This window comes from Dermacentor andersoni, chromosome 1 (assembly GCF_023375885.2).
Source record: "Dermacentor andersoni chromosome 1, qqDerAnde1_hic_scaffold, whole genome shotgun sequence".
In the NCBI taxonomy this organism is placed as follows: domain Eukaryota; kingdom Metazoa; phylum Arthropoda; class Arachnida; order Ixodida; family Ixodidae; genus Dermacentor; species Dermacentor andersoni.
In genome coordinates this window covers 168,180,301-168,197,953 of record NC_092814.1, presented here as the reverse complement: position 1 = coordinate 168,197,953, position 17,653 = coordinate 168,180,301, and the positions used below count along the sequence as shown (strand labels likewise).

Sequence of the window (17,653 nt, the reverse complement as noted above, 5' to 3'; positions counted from 1 at the left end):
GCTTCAACGTTTGTCCGCTAGTAAAACCAAAAGGCCTAAATTAACTTGACAGGTGTTGCCCACTCACAAGTTATTAGTCACAAAGAATGATATTCGTACTCTGTACATCCGTACAACCGATTGGCTGCGGATCCATAGAAACGATTTAGCTGCGGGCTGATTCATGCAATTAATGACTTCATCCGCTGAAGAGGCGTGTTCTATTGCAGCGTTATGCGCTTTCGAAGAATAAACACAATAGCCGCGTCAATCTTGTGTTATCTTATCCGGATTTCCCTTTTCATTTATCAGTACAGTGAGCTCCCATTTTGCTTTATAGAGAAATTTTTCACCCGTCCGTATAATGCAGTTACCAATCTAAACAAACAAAAAATGACAAAAAAATAACAAAATGAATTGCGGGTGCAGATATTATGGCATTGCACAAAATATTACGGCCTAGGTGCAGAAACGAGGTGAAACCACTAACCACCATCAAGGAACGTCGTCATGGACGGATACCGAATTGCTAGCAAGTACAACACCACGCAGCGTCTTCGCGAGTCGTGTTTGTCGAAACGCTCGACAAACACGACTTGCCAGACATTCAGCGCCAGATGAAACTCTAACACTCTTACCTGGACAGAGGTCTTTAAAGTTGTCTCCCGCCGCAGTGCATGCCTAACTCCATTCTCCTTTCAAACTGCGTACTATGCTCTTGGATCACCGACCAGAGCGCATCGTCGACAAGAAAGCACCTATCATCTTCGAGTACATACAAGACTTAGCCTACCGGCGAATTGCCTGCTGCAGCCGCTCGATCGGCGCAGACCGGCGCCGTGACGGTTCGCAATACTGCTACGTGCCCCTCCCCCTCCTCCCTCTCCCATTCCTCAGTCGTAGAATTTTCATCTTACGTGGACAGCTGCGACGCCTGTTCAAGTTTTGGACATTGACTTAGGCTTACTTTTAGGGAAGTACAGAAGTTCGCGTCTGTGATACCATTATAGACGCGTCTGCTACAGACTGCAGCGCTCGTTTTTACAGCGGCCGGCACCATAGGCTCGCTTATCTTACCGTGGCCTCTCAGGTTGCTCCGGCAAAGGTATACCAATGCACTGTCAGAGGCCACAGTCTTGCGAGCGTTTTTAGTTTGTCAGTACGCTTTCTCTTTAGATTTTTCTTGATTTTGTTCGTATGTTGGCGTTACGAATTTAACCCCAGATCATGTAGTTATGCGCAACTGCTATTGGCACAAATGTGAAACACGATCGCTCATGACCACGTAACCGATTTTGCTCCTTTTTTAGACTGCAGGCTATACAAAATTTCATCCTTCTAATGTACACTTATGAGCCTTCTCCCTCCCTCTCCCTTGCTGCTTTTTCTACCCTGCAATAAGTACACTGCAAAAGGATATCCACCAGGCCATATCAAAGCATGAGATATTCTATATAATGCATAGCGCAGCGAACATAATCGATACGTTTCATATTACGCACTCCCACAAACAAAGTCTTCCCAGATAATCCTTTCGAACCACTGCTCAAGATGAATTGGGAAAGAAATGTGGTATATATTCTCGAGTTTGCAGCAGCTCTGTTTGGCGTTTGCATTTATGCTTCCTTCTCGCATGCAATAAATATGCATGTGTGGCTGTTTACGCGCGCAATTGTGTGCGTGTTTGTGTGTATTTGTTTATTTTGCATGTGAAAGAGATTCAAGGGAGCCAAATTAAGCGTTAAAATCGCTGATACTGATGCCCGCACCGATGTATCGGGTCGAGTGTCTGTAACTTTGCATCCGTTTTCTTTTTTCTTTTTTTAGTGCCGCCGGGAAGACCTGTTATTCTCGATGAAAATCTATCCGTGCTCAATGGAACGGTGGGGCCGAGCAATGAGGGAAATCTCCTCATTCTCAACTGTCACGTCCTTGGAGGTGAGTTTTGGCCTTGTTTATCCAGCCTTATCTCTGATGCCTGACATCGCACGTAAGATGAACTGATGTGATGCCACGCCGTCGACGAATTCAAGTTACGATGGTAGAAAACTAGAGCATGCTGCAGCGTGCGCTTGTATTCGGCAACGGGAGATGTCGAATGAATGAAATGTCATATTATAAATAATAATATTATTTCATATTATGCACCGAATTATTTCGGTGACTAAATCCGCAATATTCCCATAACGCGGAATCTACAGTTTTCATGAACTATTTGTTATAGTAATGAGAGAAAACCAGACTGTTTTGTCTTGCCATAGTTTAGTGACAGAATCGCGTACTTCCTTATTTCCAAGAGAACAAAAAATCCTACACCATGTGTTTTGTACGCATGACGTACAAATGAGTTGTGGGCAGAGTGACCGTATTTAGCGCACAATCTGCAGAGAAGCCCCCGTGCACACGCAATATTGCCGCGCGAATGGACGCTCGAGGCACTGTGCGTGTTATTCGCGGGCTTATTCTACGCTCCGAAAAACACTTTTATGTAGCACGTATTGAACAACAGAAAGCTGTATCGGCAGTTTTTCATGTTGCTCTACAATTTACTCATTGACACTTTTCATGTCGTAAATATAATGTTTGAGAAGTTGATTAATTAATCAAGACTAAATATATAATTAGGCGGAATGCAAAAAGTAATCCGAGTACCTGCAGCTGACGCCAAACAACTTGGTTCTGTCCAGCTACGGGGCATTTGCATATTTTTAAATCTTAGTGCGTGATAGTTGGGACACCCTGTATATATTCTACAACCGATTTTTAACAAGTCGGTTAACTCTGAAAAAAAAAAGAAACAGAACCAACAACAACAACAAAAACATGGTGCAGCATCCATTGATGCCTCTGTGCCACTCTGCGGTGCAGATTTCATAATATGAAATACCGATTAGGGTTCGAAACTCTTGTACTGCCCGAATATTTATCATAGGCCACCCTGTGTACAGAGATAATGCGTTTATCGTCGTGTTCCGCTCGGGTGCACTCACGTCGGCAAAGTTGTGCACCGTTGCTGATTTGTGTCGCCTTATCTAGGCGTTGCGGAATCTTCCCGCCTTATTCCACTATCGAAGACGCCCACCAAAGCATCGTACGCTAATAACACACGTAGCGTTTGGCGCGATATAAGAAACGAGCCGCCTCAAAGATGAACTTTTTACTGCGTAAGTCCATTAAGATATTGAGTGAAATGTGCGACGTACCATCTATCGATAAGTTCTATAGCATGAGGAAACGCAAATATTTGTAGCGGTGCTCCTGAACTCTGTTATCTACATAGACTCGCTTTTTAAGCCCGCGCTGGCGTAAATTTAGTGCTGTACTTACGCTAATTGCGCTCTTATTATATTAGGAACACCTGAGCTCGAACTTCTTACATGTCCTCTTTTGTTGCGCGCCCCCCTAGCGTAATATTTCCGCCGAGGCCCTATTTTCCTGTTCTCTTGCAATGACACTTATTTTTTACATGGTATCACGCATTTTTCCTTTCCCCTTCCCATTTCTCGTTTTCATTTATGTCGCGTCTCGTCTCAAATTTTGGCAGTATACGCGCTTGCATACGACAACCATATTTGAAGTCTGGTCAGCCAGTGCTACCTTGAAGAAACAGCAACCTAACGACCTCATATTCTATATTTTTTAACCAGTTCTTCTGCGGTCAGGGAGTGATAACGCAGTTCCCGTCATATGTGATAAGTTCAGAAGAAAGAATAATATAGAGCATTACCACGGGAATGTTAAGAGAGCTGTGGCGAAAATTGTTTCTCCGAACAGCAGGTCGTGAGGAAATGGTTCAATCATGTTCGTTCATTGATGACGCTTTAGCTCAGCGACCATGCATCGTGGCGCAAAATGGCATATTCGACCTTGGAAGTGTATCAGCGACCGTGCATTTTCAATCCAATCATTCTAATTGTTACGACACGGCCGCTTTTATTGAGCGAATAGAGAATTTTTGCGTTGGGTGCTGAAAAACGCCGATGACGCTGTGGGTTGATCAACAGGCGCAGAAGTGATTTGATTTTCCTTTAGCAGTGGCGCATGAAAATTGGCCAAAAGATGGAGAGCACTGAGAAAAGGCCATATTGCCTAGCGCTCGCTAACAGAGAATATGTCTTGCATGAGCCTGCTTGCAAGTGGTGGACCCTGCAAACAGCACTCGTTTGTTGCTTCATGCAAGCTATGTGCTTCTTCAGATCACGGTGTAGCCTCACAGTGTTGTCCGAATAGTTAACTATAATTATCGTGCAGTGGAATTTTTTCAATTTTTGTAAGTATACCGGAAGGTTACTTTCAGGATAAAGAGGGATTCTTTAGGTGTACCGAGAACCCGGGGGCTCATAAACGTTGTTAGTAGTAGTTAAGTTAAGGGATTCAAAAGCTCACATCAGTGGAGTCTGGCAATTTTCTACATTAATATACACCCTTGTCTAAATGAATTGTGGCATTGCCGACAAATACCAAACGCCGTGAATATGACCCTAGGTAAACAATATTTCTCCTGGTTCCCTTAAGTTCGCGCACAGACGCACGGACGTCACCGTAGACAGCTGGGCTTTGTAGCACACGAAGTGTTCATGGAATATAGCGAGCCATGGAGTCCTGGTGGCGCCGAGATCTTGAACAACGGCATGCCACTAGCGCTTGTGACTCCCACTGCCACCATTGTCATAACTGTGCTAACACCAAACGCAGAAGTTTTTGACGTTTCTATCCTCTGCCTCAGAAACCTTTAATTCTTTAAACATATAAACCCTGCATCATATCACACAAAGTACGCCGTGCACGCACTGGTCGGGTTGTCATTCGCAGAACTGGTTTGGTCATTCGTGATACTCCATCCAACTAAGCCATTCAACCTCGGGAAATTTCATTCGTGCTGTCTTCCCTGCGTCGCCATATTACCGGTCTTTGTCAACTTCGCGATGCAAGCAATTCATTTCATTTTGCTCCTCGCTTTTGGGAAGCGACTGCTCGTTCAGCTTTCGTTGCAGCTCCTCTATGGGTCTACGACTGGTTTAATTATTTGTCTCTAAACATTCACCAGAAGAGCATTGGTATCATTTGCGCGAGCTGTACGGTTTTAGGTGGTAATGACGCTTAGGAGGAGGAGGAGGAGGAAGTAAACTTTATTGCCCTAGAAAGAGTAATTCAGCGGTCGGGCCGGATGTCTTCATCTTCTATTGGTTGATGCCGATCTCCGGCCTGCATGGTTGGCGCCCCTATTCCAGGGCACCACTGAGCGTGGCTGCTCGTCGGGCATGATCCACCAGCCTCCGTTGGAGGCTAGGGTCGCCGCTGGAGAGCACGCTCTCCCACTGCTCCGCACTCGGATTTTCTATTTTGTGGAATGCCTTATTCGTATTGCACTCCCATGTGATGTGGCAAACGCCCGTCCGGTATACCCTCCACGCCAATTTTCTCTCCGCAAACTTTTCTTTCGGCACCAAAGGTAAGTATTCTCTTGTAACCTGACAGGGTTCACTCTTCTTATTCATGAATGTGGCGGTAAGACTCAATGGACCGAACTCCACAACGAGTATCACTACGCGAACCGCTGCCGCAATGGGTTCCGCAAGTGGTAGTTCGGCAGGAGTGAACGTCGACCATGGCTCAAAGCACGGGAGTTATTTTCTTGTTCTTTCTATTGTAAGTTTTCGCCAAATTTTCATATAGGCTTAACCTTTGAAGTGAAGGGACAGGTAAAGAAGAATTTTAGAGACGCGCCTTAACCAAGAATTCGCAAAGTACACGCTGCAGGAAGCCTCGGCATTTTGCTCGTGGCATGCGCCTTGAACCCAATCTGAGCGGAAATGCTGTGACGGCTTATGGCATCAGATGCCGATAGGACAGCTACTCGTGTGTCCTATATATAGGGGAGGTAAAATTCGTCTTTTCTTGTGGTGCAGTGCTCCTAATATTCTTGAAAAGCGTACTCAGGAAAGTCACCATAGGTGTCCGGTTTGCTGCTTATGCGTTTAAAAATAGTCAATTTGCTGTCTGCAGAGCGACAGAGAGAGCATGGAAGAACAAGGAAGTAGACCATACGTGTGCCTGGTTTGCTTCTTTACACGGCGTGAACGAGTATAAATGGATAAAAATTACTTTCGAAGAATCGACATGGTTAATTAGAAGCGAATGACGTAATCTCTTCTAAAGAGGCAGAATAGTACGGGCACTTGCAGTGACGATTAGGACAATAACCTCCCAAATTTTGGAAGACGACGGTCTCATATATGTGTGGCACGTGCAATCTTACGCCAAAGAAGAATTTTCTGTAAACTTTTATTCTGACGTGATATAAAAACTGTCCCCACAACAGTCCGTTTTATACGTAATCACAGGTATCGTCATAAAGTCGGTGTAATCTTTTTTATGACACCCATGGATACTATTAGACATCCTTCCCCATATTTCATCCCCCCCATCCCTCTCACATGTGTAGGGTAGCAAACCGGTTAAGCTAAACTGGTTAACCTCCCTGCCTTTCCTTCTCCACTTTTTCCTTCCTTCCTTCCTCCTACTGCTTAGCAATCAGCATTATTCGAAGAAATGTCTGAAAATGGTGCATTAAGATTCCACGTAGAGAAAGTAGCAAAGACAGAAAAGAATTTGCAGATCCAATGGACATATTGGAATCTATGTGAAGCGGTTAATTATAGGCGATACAACTAACCACGGTACCTAATAGTGTTTACTTTCATCCTATATGCGCAACCTGTGATCTCATGCAATGCTCATGTTTATTCACCACAAAGGTGCCAAGCTTAACCTCACGCAATTTTTATGTCTCTTTTCACTTCATTTATTTTTACCCTCAAGGCCCGAAGATATTACAGAGGGGAGTGGTTGGATACATAAATACATGAGACGTTCTTGGTTATACAATGTTCGCTAATGATTTACCAAAACAAAGTATTATATGTGGTTCTTGATTATACACGCTATTCCTGTTTATACAATTTTATCTAATGCCTCACGAAAACAGCCACTGTCTTGCTTGGAACTTATTGATACGGGATGGTGATTCCACTGCTCTGACTCTGAGGTCCATAGGAGAAATCTGTAGAAGCAAACCTGTGTGCGACATGTGTTAAACCGGCCTTATTAGAATGATGAATGCATTTATAAATACCGGGTTTTTCAGTGAACATTTTCATATTAAAAAAAAAAATTGCCTGTGGCAGACAGCCCCTATTCTAGTGTATGAGCTGGTCTACTTGAAGGGCCGGACTTGCACAAAAAATTCAATTCCATAATCGACTAATTGTCAAAAATTGGCTAAGGAAGTTTTTAACCGATTAGCTTATCCAACATATGGCAATTTACAATTTCTAGCGGGAGAGTTCGCAAGGTGGATCCACTTTAAACGAAATCTCAGCATGACACCAGTTTCGACATCCTAACTCCCGAATTTTGCGGAGAAATGCATTGGCGTTCCAGTTACTTTTGTGCTTCAATGTATAAAACGGCGTTTCACCAAGAAAGTAAGTGAAACGACAGTGTACTTTTACCTGAAGTTTGATGGCGCATATCTCGTAAATGGTGTCATCTGCACAACTTTTTTCAAGCGGATGTGGCTTGCAGTTTCACCTCTTATAATTTGTAAATTGCAATACGTGTCATAGGGTAATTAGCTAAAAACTTTATTAGTGAATTTGTATTAATTAGTTGATCATGCATTTCATTTTTTTCTGTGTGTGTTGGTAATATTCGCCTCTTCGAGTAGACCAAATCATGGACTAGAATTGTGTTATCTGCGACAGGCAATTCCTAAAAATATTTGAAAGTGTTCACTGAAACACCCTGTATGAGTAGGTGGCGAAACTAGATGAAATTGAAGTTGTGGGATATGGCAGTAGATTTATGAACAAAGAAAGGCTGGCGATACTGCGGTGGGATGCAAGTTAGGGCAGTTCGGAGGGGTTTTTCATGGACGTGACACTAGCTGTGCGGTTATAGCCGTTAGAAATTAATGTGGTGGTCTTATTGTGAACAAGTTCACTCACAGTAACACGTTCATTATAAAATGGATCCCATTTAGAAGCCGCATATTCGAGTTTACTTCTGATAAGAGTTTTGTACAGGAATAATTTTAGAGGAGAAGGAGCAGAAGAGAAGTTAGGGAGAAGATAGCCTAGCATGCGGTTAACATTGTTAACAATACTGGTAATGGGTAATGTCCACTTAAGATCTCAAGCAATGTGAACGCCGATATAGTGGTACGAAGAAACAGATTCAAGAACCATGTCGCTGAGAAGATAAGAGGGAGAGGTAGTGGCAGTTGTTGTTAAGTGGAGAGCTTTAGGTGTTGGGATTCGCCTCCGTAAGTCACGTGTTAACCAATTAAATACAGCATCTAGATCACCGTGTAAGGCAGTCGTCTCGTTATTGTAGTTAATTTTAAGAATCCCAACACAGTCCTCGCGATACATGTGACCACTAGAAAAAACGCAATTAGTATGGTCGTTAATATATATCAAGAACAGCAAGAACCTATAACGGACCCTTGTGGTACTCCTGATTGTACGAGCTTAGTAGTAGGTTGTTTGCCATTGCATGTCAAGAGACTGAAGACGGTTAATAAGGAAGTGCTCGAGCCAGGCAGGGAGATTAGCATCCATATTTAATTTGGAAAGAACACACTTTAGTACACGCTTCCGAGTAATGCAGAAAAACACAGTTAGTCATGGAAAAAGGTTCTAAAATTACATGACGTTTGTGATTGAAGGAAAGAAGTTGAGTTTCTCAAGAAAGTCACTTAGGGACTTAGGTAAACCGTGTTGCTTAGATGAAAAACAAAAAGAGATGGAACCGAGGAACTTACCCCCGTATTCTGAAATGCATCTTAACTCGAAGCCCATGCTTGAGCTGACCAGAATGACACCTGGCGTCAACGTGTCCAGGGCGCTCATTGCGTTTCCTTCGGCATGTTCACGAAAGGCGTCATTTGGATCAAGCCAAGCATGGGCTTCAAATTAAGATGCATCACTGAATACGGGGGTTACTCAACTGTGATGACAGAATATGTTCGAATATTTTACAGGGGATGCTAGTTGATGAGATGAGGCGGTAGTTGACAGGTAAATATTGTTGCCGAAATTATGCAGTGAAATTATCTTCCCGATCTTCCAGCCTGAAGGAATGTGATGATGTGATGGCTGTCGACTGTTGACTGATGAAAAATTTTGAAAGGATAAGGGATGAGTACAAAGCAGTGCTTCTTAAAAACTTTGCATTAATGAAATTGGCACCATGCATAAGTGACATCTTAAGTGACTCGATTACTTTAGCACCGCCACGTGGCTTAAGGATTATTGAGTCCATGGCAAGGCACTCTTGTGATGAGAAGATCGGAAAGGAGGGGTTAGAAACAGTAACAAACAATTTTTTTAGAATACATCTTGATGACAATGAAGAGGCAGTCGTCATCTGGCATGAAGTTGACAGTAGAGTCAGCTAGGCATAGTTTCGTGAGCAGAAAGGTTATTTAGGCGCGAAATGTTTTAGGAACATTAGCCAATATGAGAGTTACGGGAATGTTGTTTGTCTTTTTAGGTTTCATGCATTTGCATAAGCATGACTGGCACTGCTGTGGGCGGTCCAGTGAGCATCTAATGGGGAACACTCGACGGTACGATACGCATGTTTTTTTTAGCTAAACGCTAACAAGTTAGCGCTGTGTGTGTCCCTATGTGTCTTCTTTTGTCCCGTCTTTTAATCGCACTACCGTACTCCCCTTGAAGATGCATTACCAACAATCCCACATTGCAACCCTCGTTAGCTAAACGTTTTAAATTAGCGTTGCACCAAAGGGTTTTTAAGTTATAAGAAAAATTACGTAGAGGGACATAGCTGCGTTTTAGTTCGTGCACCTTAGTCTTAAAAATCTGCCAGCTATCATCATTAGAACGTCCATCAAAGTCGTCAAGGAGTTGGTCAAGAAAATTTGACAGCTCATGGTTACTGGCATCAAATTGTCTTTGTTGTACTTGAGCATTATTTTTGTGCATGCACGAGTCTAGGAAGTAGCAATATTTATTTACATATTTATTTATTTATTTGTTTGTTTATGTATTGGTTTATTTATTTATTTATTTATTTATTTATTTATTTATTTATTTATTTATTAGTACCTCCAAGGCCCGAAGTCATTACAGGGCGGAGTTGTACTTGTGTGAGAAATAATACACATGAGAATAACAATAATACAGAATATAGAATTCCTTATGATACAATGTTAGCTAGTAGTGCGCGAAACACACAGGGTCTTGAATGGAGGCGATTCATCCTGAGAGATGATCCTTGCCCTCTGAAGTACGTGGAATGAAAGAGTGCAGGTAGGTTATTGTATGGCACAGCGCAATACCTGCCTTGGTGTCGTGAAGAAGTGTAGGATGGTGTGAACGTTATTGAGAGCGTAGCTGTGGAATAGAATCGATTTTATGAAAGAAAGAATGGGGAAAGTTTGCGTCGGTAACCAAGTGAAGGAAGCTCGAGTGCTTTTTCCGTGTCAGTGATGCCAACTATGTGGTTATAGTTGAAAGCAATAAATCTAGCGGCGTTATTCTGTACAAGTTCAAGTAAAGTAATAAGTGTGTTAGAAAAAGGATCCCATATAGAAGACGCGTATTCAAGTTTTGTTCTCACTAGTGTTTTGTAGAGTAGCAACTTGAGACATGAAAGAGCAGAAGAAAAGTTATCACAGAGACAACCTAGCATGCGATTAGCACCGTTAACGATACTATTAGCATGCATAGTCGAGTTAAGGGTTGAGGTTATGTTGATGCCGAGATAGCGGTGTGAAGTAACATACCAAAACAGGTGTAGTTCGTGCTACACGCACAACTTTACACCTGTTAGGGTTCAGTTCTATAAGCGACATATTACACCAGTTAGATATAGCGTTAAGGTCAATTTGTAGGGCCTTGCCGTCATTATCATGGCTAATTTCGCGGAAAATAACGCAGGCATCAGCAAATAATAGAATGTTAGAGGAAACGCAATCCGGCAGGTCGTTAATGTAGGAGACAGTAGGAGACCTAAAACTGACCCTCGTGGAACCCCAGAGTGGACAGGTTTAGTACGTGATCGGCGGTCATTGCATTCACCAAACTGAAGACGGTTAAACAGGAAACACTAGAGTCAGTTAACAAGATGGGCACCTATATTTAATTTAATTAACTTCAAAAAGTAGATTATGTTAGATTTTAATGAATGCCTTTGAGTAATCGAGATAAACAGTCAGCCTAGAAAGTATACGGTCGCGAATTTGATGTAGTTTGTAAGCAAAAGAGTAGTTGGCTCTAACAAAAGCAGTGATTTGCGAGAGCTATGTTGTGAAGAGAAAAAGAATGAGATGAATTCGAGAAACCAGGCAAGTTGAGAAGACAGGATACATTCAAGTGCTTAACAGGGAACGCTGGTTGAGGAGACGGGACGGTAGCTAGTTGTGAGGCAAATTCTTCTTACCGGACTTGTGGAGTCGAATGACCTTCCAGAGCTTCCAGTCAGCGGGGGTGTGATGGAGTGTCAAGAGACTGCTGAAAACTTTTTGAGAGAATAATCGACGAATACAAAACAGTGTTTTTTAGACATTTTGCTTTAATGAGGTTGGCACCAGGACTAGCAGAAATCTTAAGTGATTCTATATTAGGAACACCGCATGGATGAATAATTTTTGGGTTCATAGGGAAGGCATTCCCGTATTGTAACGGTAGGGAGTGATGGATTAGAAACTATAACAAATTTATTGCAGAAAGTACCTTTACGGACAGAGGGACATTCATCATCCGATAGAGTAGTCCCAGTAGCATGAACAACGTTAATATTATTGTAACGGGAACGGTTATTAAGCGCCAAATTTGTTTGTAATATTTAAGAAATGTCGAAGGCAATGTTTTTTTGAAGTTTTTTACTTCTAGTAAAGCTTCAAGACTGCCACATAGACGCTGTCAAAAGTTGGCGGCGTGGTAAGCACGCTTTCGTCTATTGGCTTAACGTTTTAAAGGGACATTGTACCAAAGAGCGTTTATGTTACAGAAGACGTTATGGAAAGTGATCTACTTGTTTTCGAGTTCGTGCACAGCCGTTTATCATCAACCGTCCGGTAATGAAAATCATTAACAAAGAGGTATAGAAAGTTCGATAACTCAGATTAATAGCCTCAAAACTAACTTTTTTTACAATCAAAAATAGTTTTAGATGCTAGCGTACTTCTTCGAAATAGGAGTGTTAATAGTAATTTCCAGTAGTAGGTGATGACTTAAGCCAGGCAAGTACAAAATATTGGATGGAAGTTCAGGGCAGGACGTTCATACTTAGCCGAGCGTGTTAGCCGTTTCTTTTGCAATTCTGATTAGCTTAAAGACTAGCTGTGAAAGGGAAAACAATGAACAAAGATTAAAGAAGTAGTTCCATTCAGCAGAAGGTGGCTTGGGTGCAGGAGGCCTGAATACGATTGTATGTTTGGGAAATTCAAATCTCCCATAAGAAAAAAAAAAGACCACTTGGGAATTGTGTTCAAATGGTGCTGAGTAGGTCATGCAAATCACTAAAAATTTGCCGAGTAAAAAGAAGTCTGATAATGCACCCCAAACACAAGTTTAGGATAGCCCGGTTCAACATTTGCCCAAACACATTCAAATTGTGAATCCACAAGAATAAGCCACGACAATAAACTCTTTTTAATGGCTACTTGTACACCACCACCCTGCTGTGATGTGCAATCACAGCGGTAAACCGTACAACGCGAGACGTTCGAGAAAGCTTCGTCATCGTGAATGTTGGAGTGCAACCAGGTTTCAGTTACGGTAATAATATCGGTATAGCAAGAATCAAGAGCTGAATGAAAGGCAGCATACTGTGAGGAACGAATAGCTCTTTGTGAACGCCACACCCAGTCAGAAGCGACTCAATAACGCATCATAGCAGCGGGAGATATCTTGTGGTAAATGGTGCTACAGGGAAAAATTAGGAATTCGCAGGGGACAGTTGAAGATAATGGAGGAGTTTCAGTTAGCTAACGTGACCCTAGGAACCAGTGACCCGAGTTATCTTGCAGGGTCTGCTTCGTACACAGGTATCCGTACTGTCTGGTTAGCCTCCTGTGGCGACCGAGCGACCCCGTCCGCTAGGTTAATGCCATCGATGCAGGAATGACCCGTTAGTCATTGCAAAAACGATGTTGCGACCCTCATCAGGAACACGACGGTTAAGCTTCTAGATGTGGGACACTAAATGGCCGTATGTAGGTTCCCTGACGTAAACTTGGTAGCAGGCTTGGAAGGGCTGGCTTAGAAACCCGAAAGACAGGCCATTTTCTTTAGTGATTCTTGCATGACATAATTACTCGCTGTAAAAGAAACGGCAAACTTAGTCACCCATGATGTCGTTATGTGCAGCACAGCGAACATAATTGTTACTAATTAAATCACAAGGATACCAGCACATGAGCAGCATGCGGATGAAACTCAGCCGTTGCGGTAACTATGCATGCAGTCATCGCATGCATCTTGCAGCAAGAGTAAACCCATTTGCCTCAAAATCGTAGCAGATGTCTAGGGCCGCATTCACAGGACGTTCTTGCGCTAAAACTGTTCGTAAGAGCCGGGCCCGTATTTACACAAGGTCCTTACGCTGCAATTGTTTGTAAGAGAAAATGTTAGCCAATCCTGATGCTGGGCACAATATTACCGAAAGCGCGACCGGCCTCTGACCAAGAGCACTTACGAACGACGATTGTGAATTAGCCCTAGATGCTTGAAAGATGGCGAATGTGTGCTCTCAGAGAGTGAGTTGTGGTAAGGGCCATAATAGGTTGCCCGCGGCAGTCGTCGTCGCAGCAGATGCTCACCAAAAGAGATCCCGCCCGGAAGTCCTGGCCCTATACAAACCCGTTGAAGTGGAGAGAGAGAACCCGATGGAGCAGGAGAGAGAGAAAAAGAGAGAGAGACGCAGAAGATAGGAAAATCATGTAGGTTGACCAGACGCAGGTCCGGTTTGCCATCCTGCACTGTAGGAAAGGGATATAGGTATGAAAAGAGAAAGAGAGAGAGACCAGTTTGGCACACATTTGAAGGTGTGCACCGAGTCTACAAACTGTCTTCAAGGCCTGTTCAATTGAGGTGCTACAATAACGGTTTTGTGGCTTTCTGTGCCATCGACGTGCACGGCCATGATTCTGGAGCAGCAACGCGCATTGTGCTTACCATCCAGCCAACAGGTCAAAATTCCTTGGTTCTGCTCATTTGTGAATCTATACCTCGCACGACGAAGCGCCTTCAGTAATCTGTTCAAAAATAGCACCTTTAAACGCATTAACAATTTTATTATTTCACGTCAGATGTTACAGAGGTGAAAATTCACATTCATCTTGGTGTTTGTTTATCTATTCCGGAACTTCATAGCGGCGTGAAGTTGCCCAAGCGAACACTAAGGACAACTTAGTCTGTGCTGCTCCAGTGCATGCGTCGCAGTCGCTGCAAAGGTCCCGTACGTAACTGATGCGCCGTGAGAGAAGCAGTGGTGCGAACTGCGCCTTGCCATGCATACATTCTCTTCCAATATCGGCCTTGGGTTTCTTTATCTCTGTATGTTGATTTTCGGGCATCGTGCGCCGTCCTTCGACAATAGGACGGGAAGGGAGGGGGGGGGGTGCAGAAACGCGACAGCGACTCCGATGGCGGCTCCGAGTGCTGCTATTGCGGAAACTCGTCCGCCTCCTTCCCGCATTGTGCCAGTATCGGTGTGCGCGGCACGTTCCCACCACGACCGGCTTGGCGCCAAGTTCAACAAAGCACCGCGGCGCCTCTTTTGAAGTGCACTAGTTGCGCTCGGCGAATGGCTCCCCGTCATTGTTTTGCCAGGCTTCTACTGGTGCTTTTATTGGCGTTTCACGGAGCCCCTCTTTAGTTATGTAGCGCCGCCACTTGCCATCGATATGTAAAGACACGCACGCACGTGTGTGCACGCACCGAGAGGAAAGAAAGGGCGGATCGAGCCGAATTTTGCGCTCTATACCTCGAATTCTCTTTCCGCCTGGACGCCTCGCCTCTGTCGCCAGAAACAGCGCCTCGAACGAGCCGGTTCCCGTCACTGTGCGAGCCGTAATTTCGGCACCTCGGCCAAGCGTTCACCTACTACTGTCGCTGCTGCTGTTGCGACAAAGCCCTCTGCTTTGTACGAGCGCTGCGGCGCTTCGCTCAGTGAACGATTCGGAGATTGAGAAACGTTGTGCGCGGCGACTGCGAGCTGTAGTCGCGGGGCACGACTCACAATCGTGGAGCTCACAATGAACTGTTCGCTCGCAGGAGCTATAGAGTTAATGTAGGCTCGTTCACCGACGACAAAGACTTTTCCAGCTGCTCTCTACACTTTGTTCTCCCCTAGGATAAAAACGAAATTCTGGTGAGTTGATGCTTTTCCAAGGACTCGTAGAATGTAAGCAGCGCAAGCATGGCATGTTACCGGAACTGAAAGAACGCAGCTCGGGAAGCTCGCGCTGTGTCGCGTGAGCTACACCCCCCCCCCCCCCCCCCCCCAGACCGCTCGTCTCTTTTGCGCTAGTTGTATTGTCTCTAGTGTTCATATTGTATGGTCTCTAGTATTGTCGCTAGTGTTATTGTCTCTGCTAACAGCCTTGTCATTAAGAGTCAATAACACTTCTGATTCACTAACCTCGTCCTTTCGTTGACTACCTCATCCGTCCGTTGACAAGCTCGCTTTACTAAACTGAAGTGCTCGAGCTATTGTGAACAAATTTCACGATCTTCTGTCAATAACAACTTCGTATTATAGACATATTGTAGGGATAACCGAAACATGGCGGCATGATGTTGTACTGTACTCTTAATTTACATAGCCCTACAACCCCCTCCCCACCCGCCCCCCTCCGGGCTATGCTACTGTCCGCTTAGAACGAAAGGCTGGCATTGGTGGTGATGTAACCCTCTTGTTTTGGTCTGATCTGATTTTTTTCCGTAATTTCAGGACCTGCAAATGCTGAATCACTACGGTGCAAACTTGACCTGCATAAACAAACTATAGTGACATCTGTTTTTCATTGTCCGCCTGCTTACTCGTACGGCAATCTACACGTGCTCAATGAATTTGTTCGCAGCCATAGTATCCACACGTCGAATTTGATAATCATGAGAGATTTTATTGTGTCTGGTGTTGACTGGGGTACACTTTCAACTTCTGGTCACAGTGCTTCACTGGGTACTGAACCGATTAACTTTTCTTCGTCTTGTGGGCTGAGCCAAATTGCCGAGGGTCCTGCTCGAGGCGATTCCCTCCTTGATCTTGTTCTTCTAAGTTATGCTCTTTCAGCGAATTACTTCGAAATACTCGATGGAATGAATTTCCGATTACAAGACTGTGCTATCTTATACCGATGGTTGCGTTTCAAAACAACGATTTAATCTTAAGAAATTCGCTGATTCAGATCATGCTAACGACATATCTCTCGGTTTTCTTTTTTTTTTTTTGTACAATTTCAGTCACATCAGGCGAAACTTCATACTTTGGTACACGCTTTCGAGACACTGGTAAAATCATGCATTCAGTGCTTTGTTCTGCTTAAAACAAAAAGAAAACGTCTTAATACCTTCCTCAAATTTCTCGCCGAGTAAGAAGACTCAGACACGCAAAAAGGTAAAATTATCCTGATAGCCTGGCACGATTTAGCACTGTGGAGGAAGAACTCCGGCTTAGAATAAACACGACAAAAACGTTCATTTCCACGTATAATTACCTAATTCATTAAGCAACAATCCGCGAAAGCTCTGGCGCTCAGTCTTGCCTGGTACATTGTCTAGCACTTCCTGCGTGCTTAATGATGAAATTATCAGTGACTCATCGACAATCGCTAATTCATTTATTTCCTACTATAATTTTGTGTTTGCATGTGATAATGCCGCTATTCCCTCCTGTAGTTCGTCTTCTTGCTTTATTGCCGACGTTGCTATCAGCACGTCAGCACGCTCGCTTTTTTAGGGCTAACAATTGGCTGTCTAACGTAGAACAGAGTTTCCCGGCATGTTTATTGTATGGTAAGCAAACTCATTGAATTTACACATGTCGTTTCCTATCAACAAGACCTCGGGCTTCAGGTGGATGCTATCACCATTATTTGTCGGAGGCGTTCGATACCGTACTTCACTCCAAACTCCTGTTAAAGCTCAGCGCTATATTCAAGAATTCTCACTAACAGACTTGATTTCTAGCTTCCTTACCAATCGCACAGAATGCGTCAGCGTTTTTCTGTGAACTCCTTTACCGCTAGTCTACCGTCTTATGTCCCACAGGGCTCAGTACTCGGCCGATTATAATTTCTTATCTTCAATAATGATTTCACAAATGACATAACTTCTAAAGTTCGTCTGTATTCTGACGATAGTGTGCTATGTGCTATATGATGTAAACAAGACCTGGTGTGAAACCTGGCAGATGAATATCAATTGCACAAAAAAGAAAACTAGTGATGTCCTTTACTAACATAATCCACGCTGTGTTTTGACCATTCATTCAGCAATTCCTCGTTAATTAGAGCACATAGGTGTAAATACCTTGGCGTTATATTTACTTATATCATGGTCAGAGCACGTACGCATGCTAACCGCTTCAAAAACTTGGCTATACAAAGCGCACGCTTTCTCCAGCTCTTAAAGAT

At 43.6% G+C, this 17,653-nt stretch overlaps 1 protein-coding gene across 2 annotated transcripts in view; it reads left to right on the top strand.

Moving 5' to 3' along the window:
* The window catches only part of LOC126547166 (neural cell adhesion molecule 2-like), a 458,110-nt gene that overhangs the window by 408,490 nt on the left and 31,967 nt on the right, over positions 1-17,653 (top strand). For both annotated transcript variants that reach the window (XM_055062734.1, XM_055062733.1), the window contains exon 3: positions 1,807-1,917. In XM_055062734.1, the coding sequence (XP_054918709.1) occupies positions 1,807-1,917 (111 nt within the window). The remainder of the gene's footprint in view (positions 1-1,806; positions 1,918-17,653) is intronic.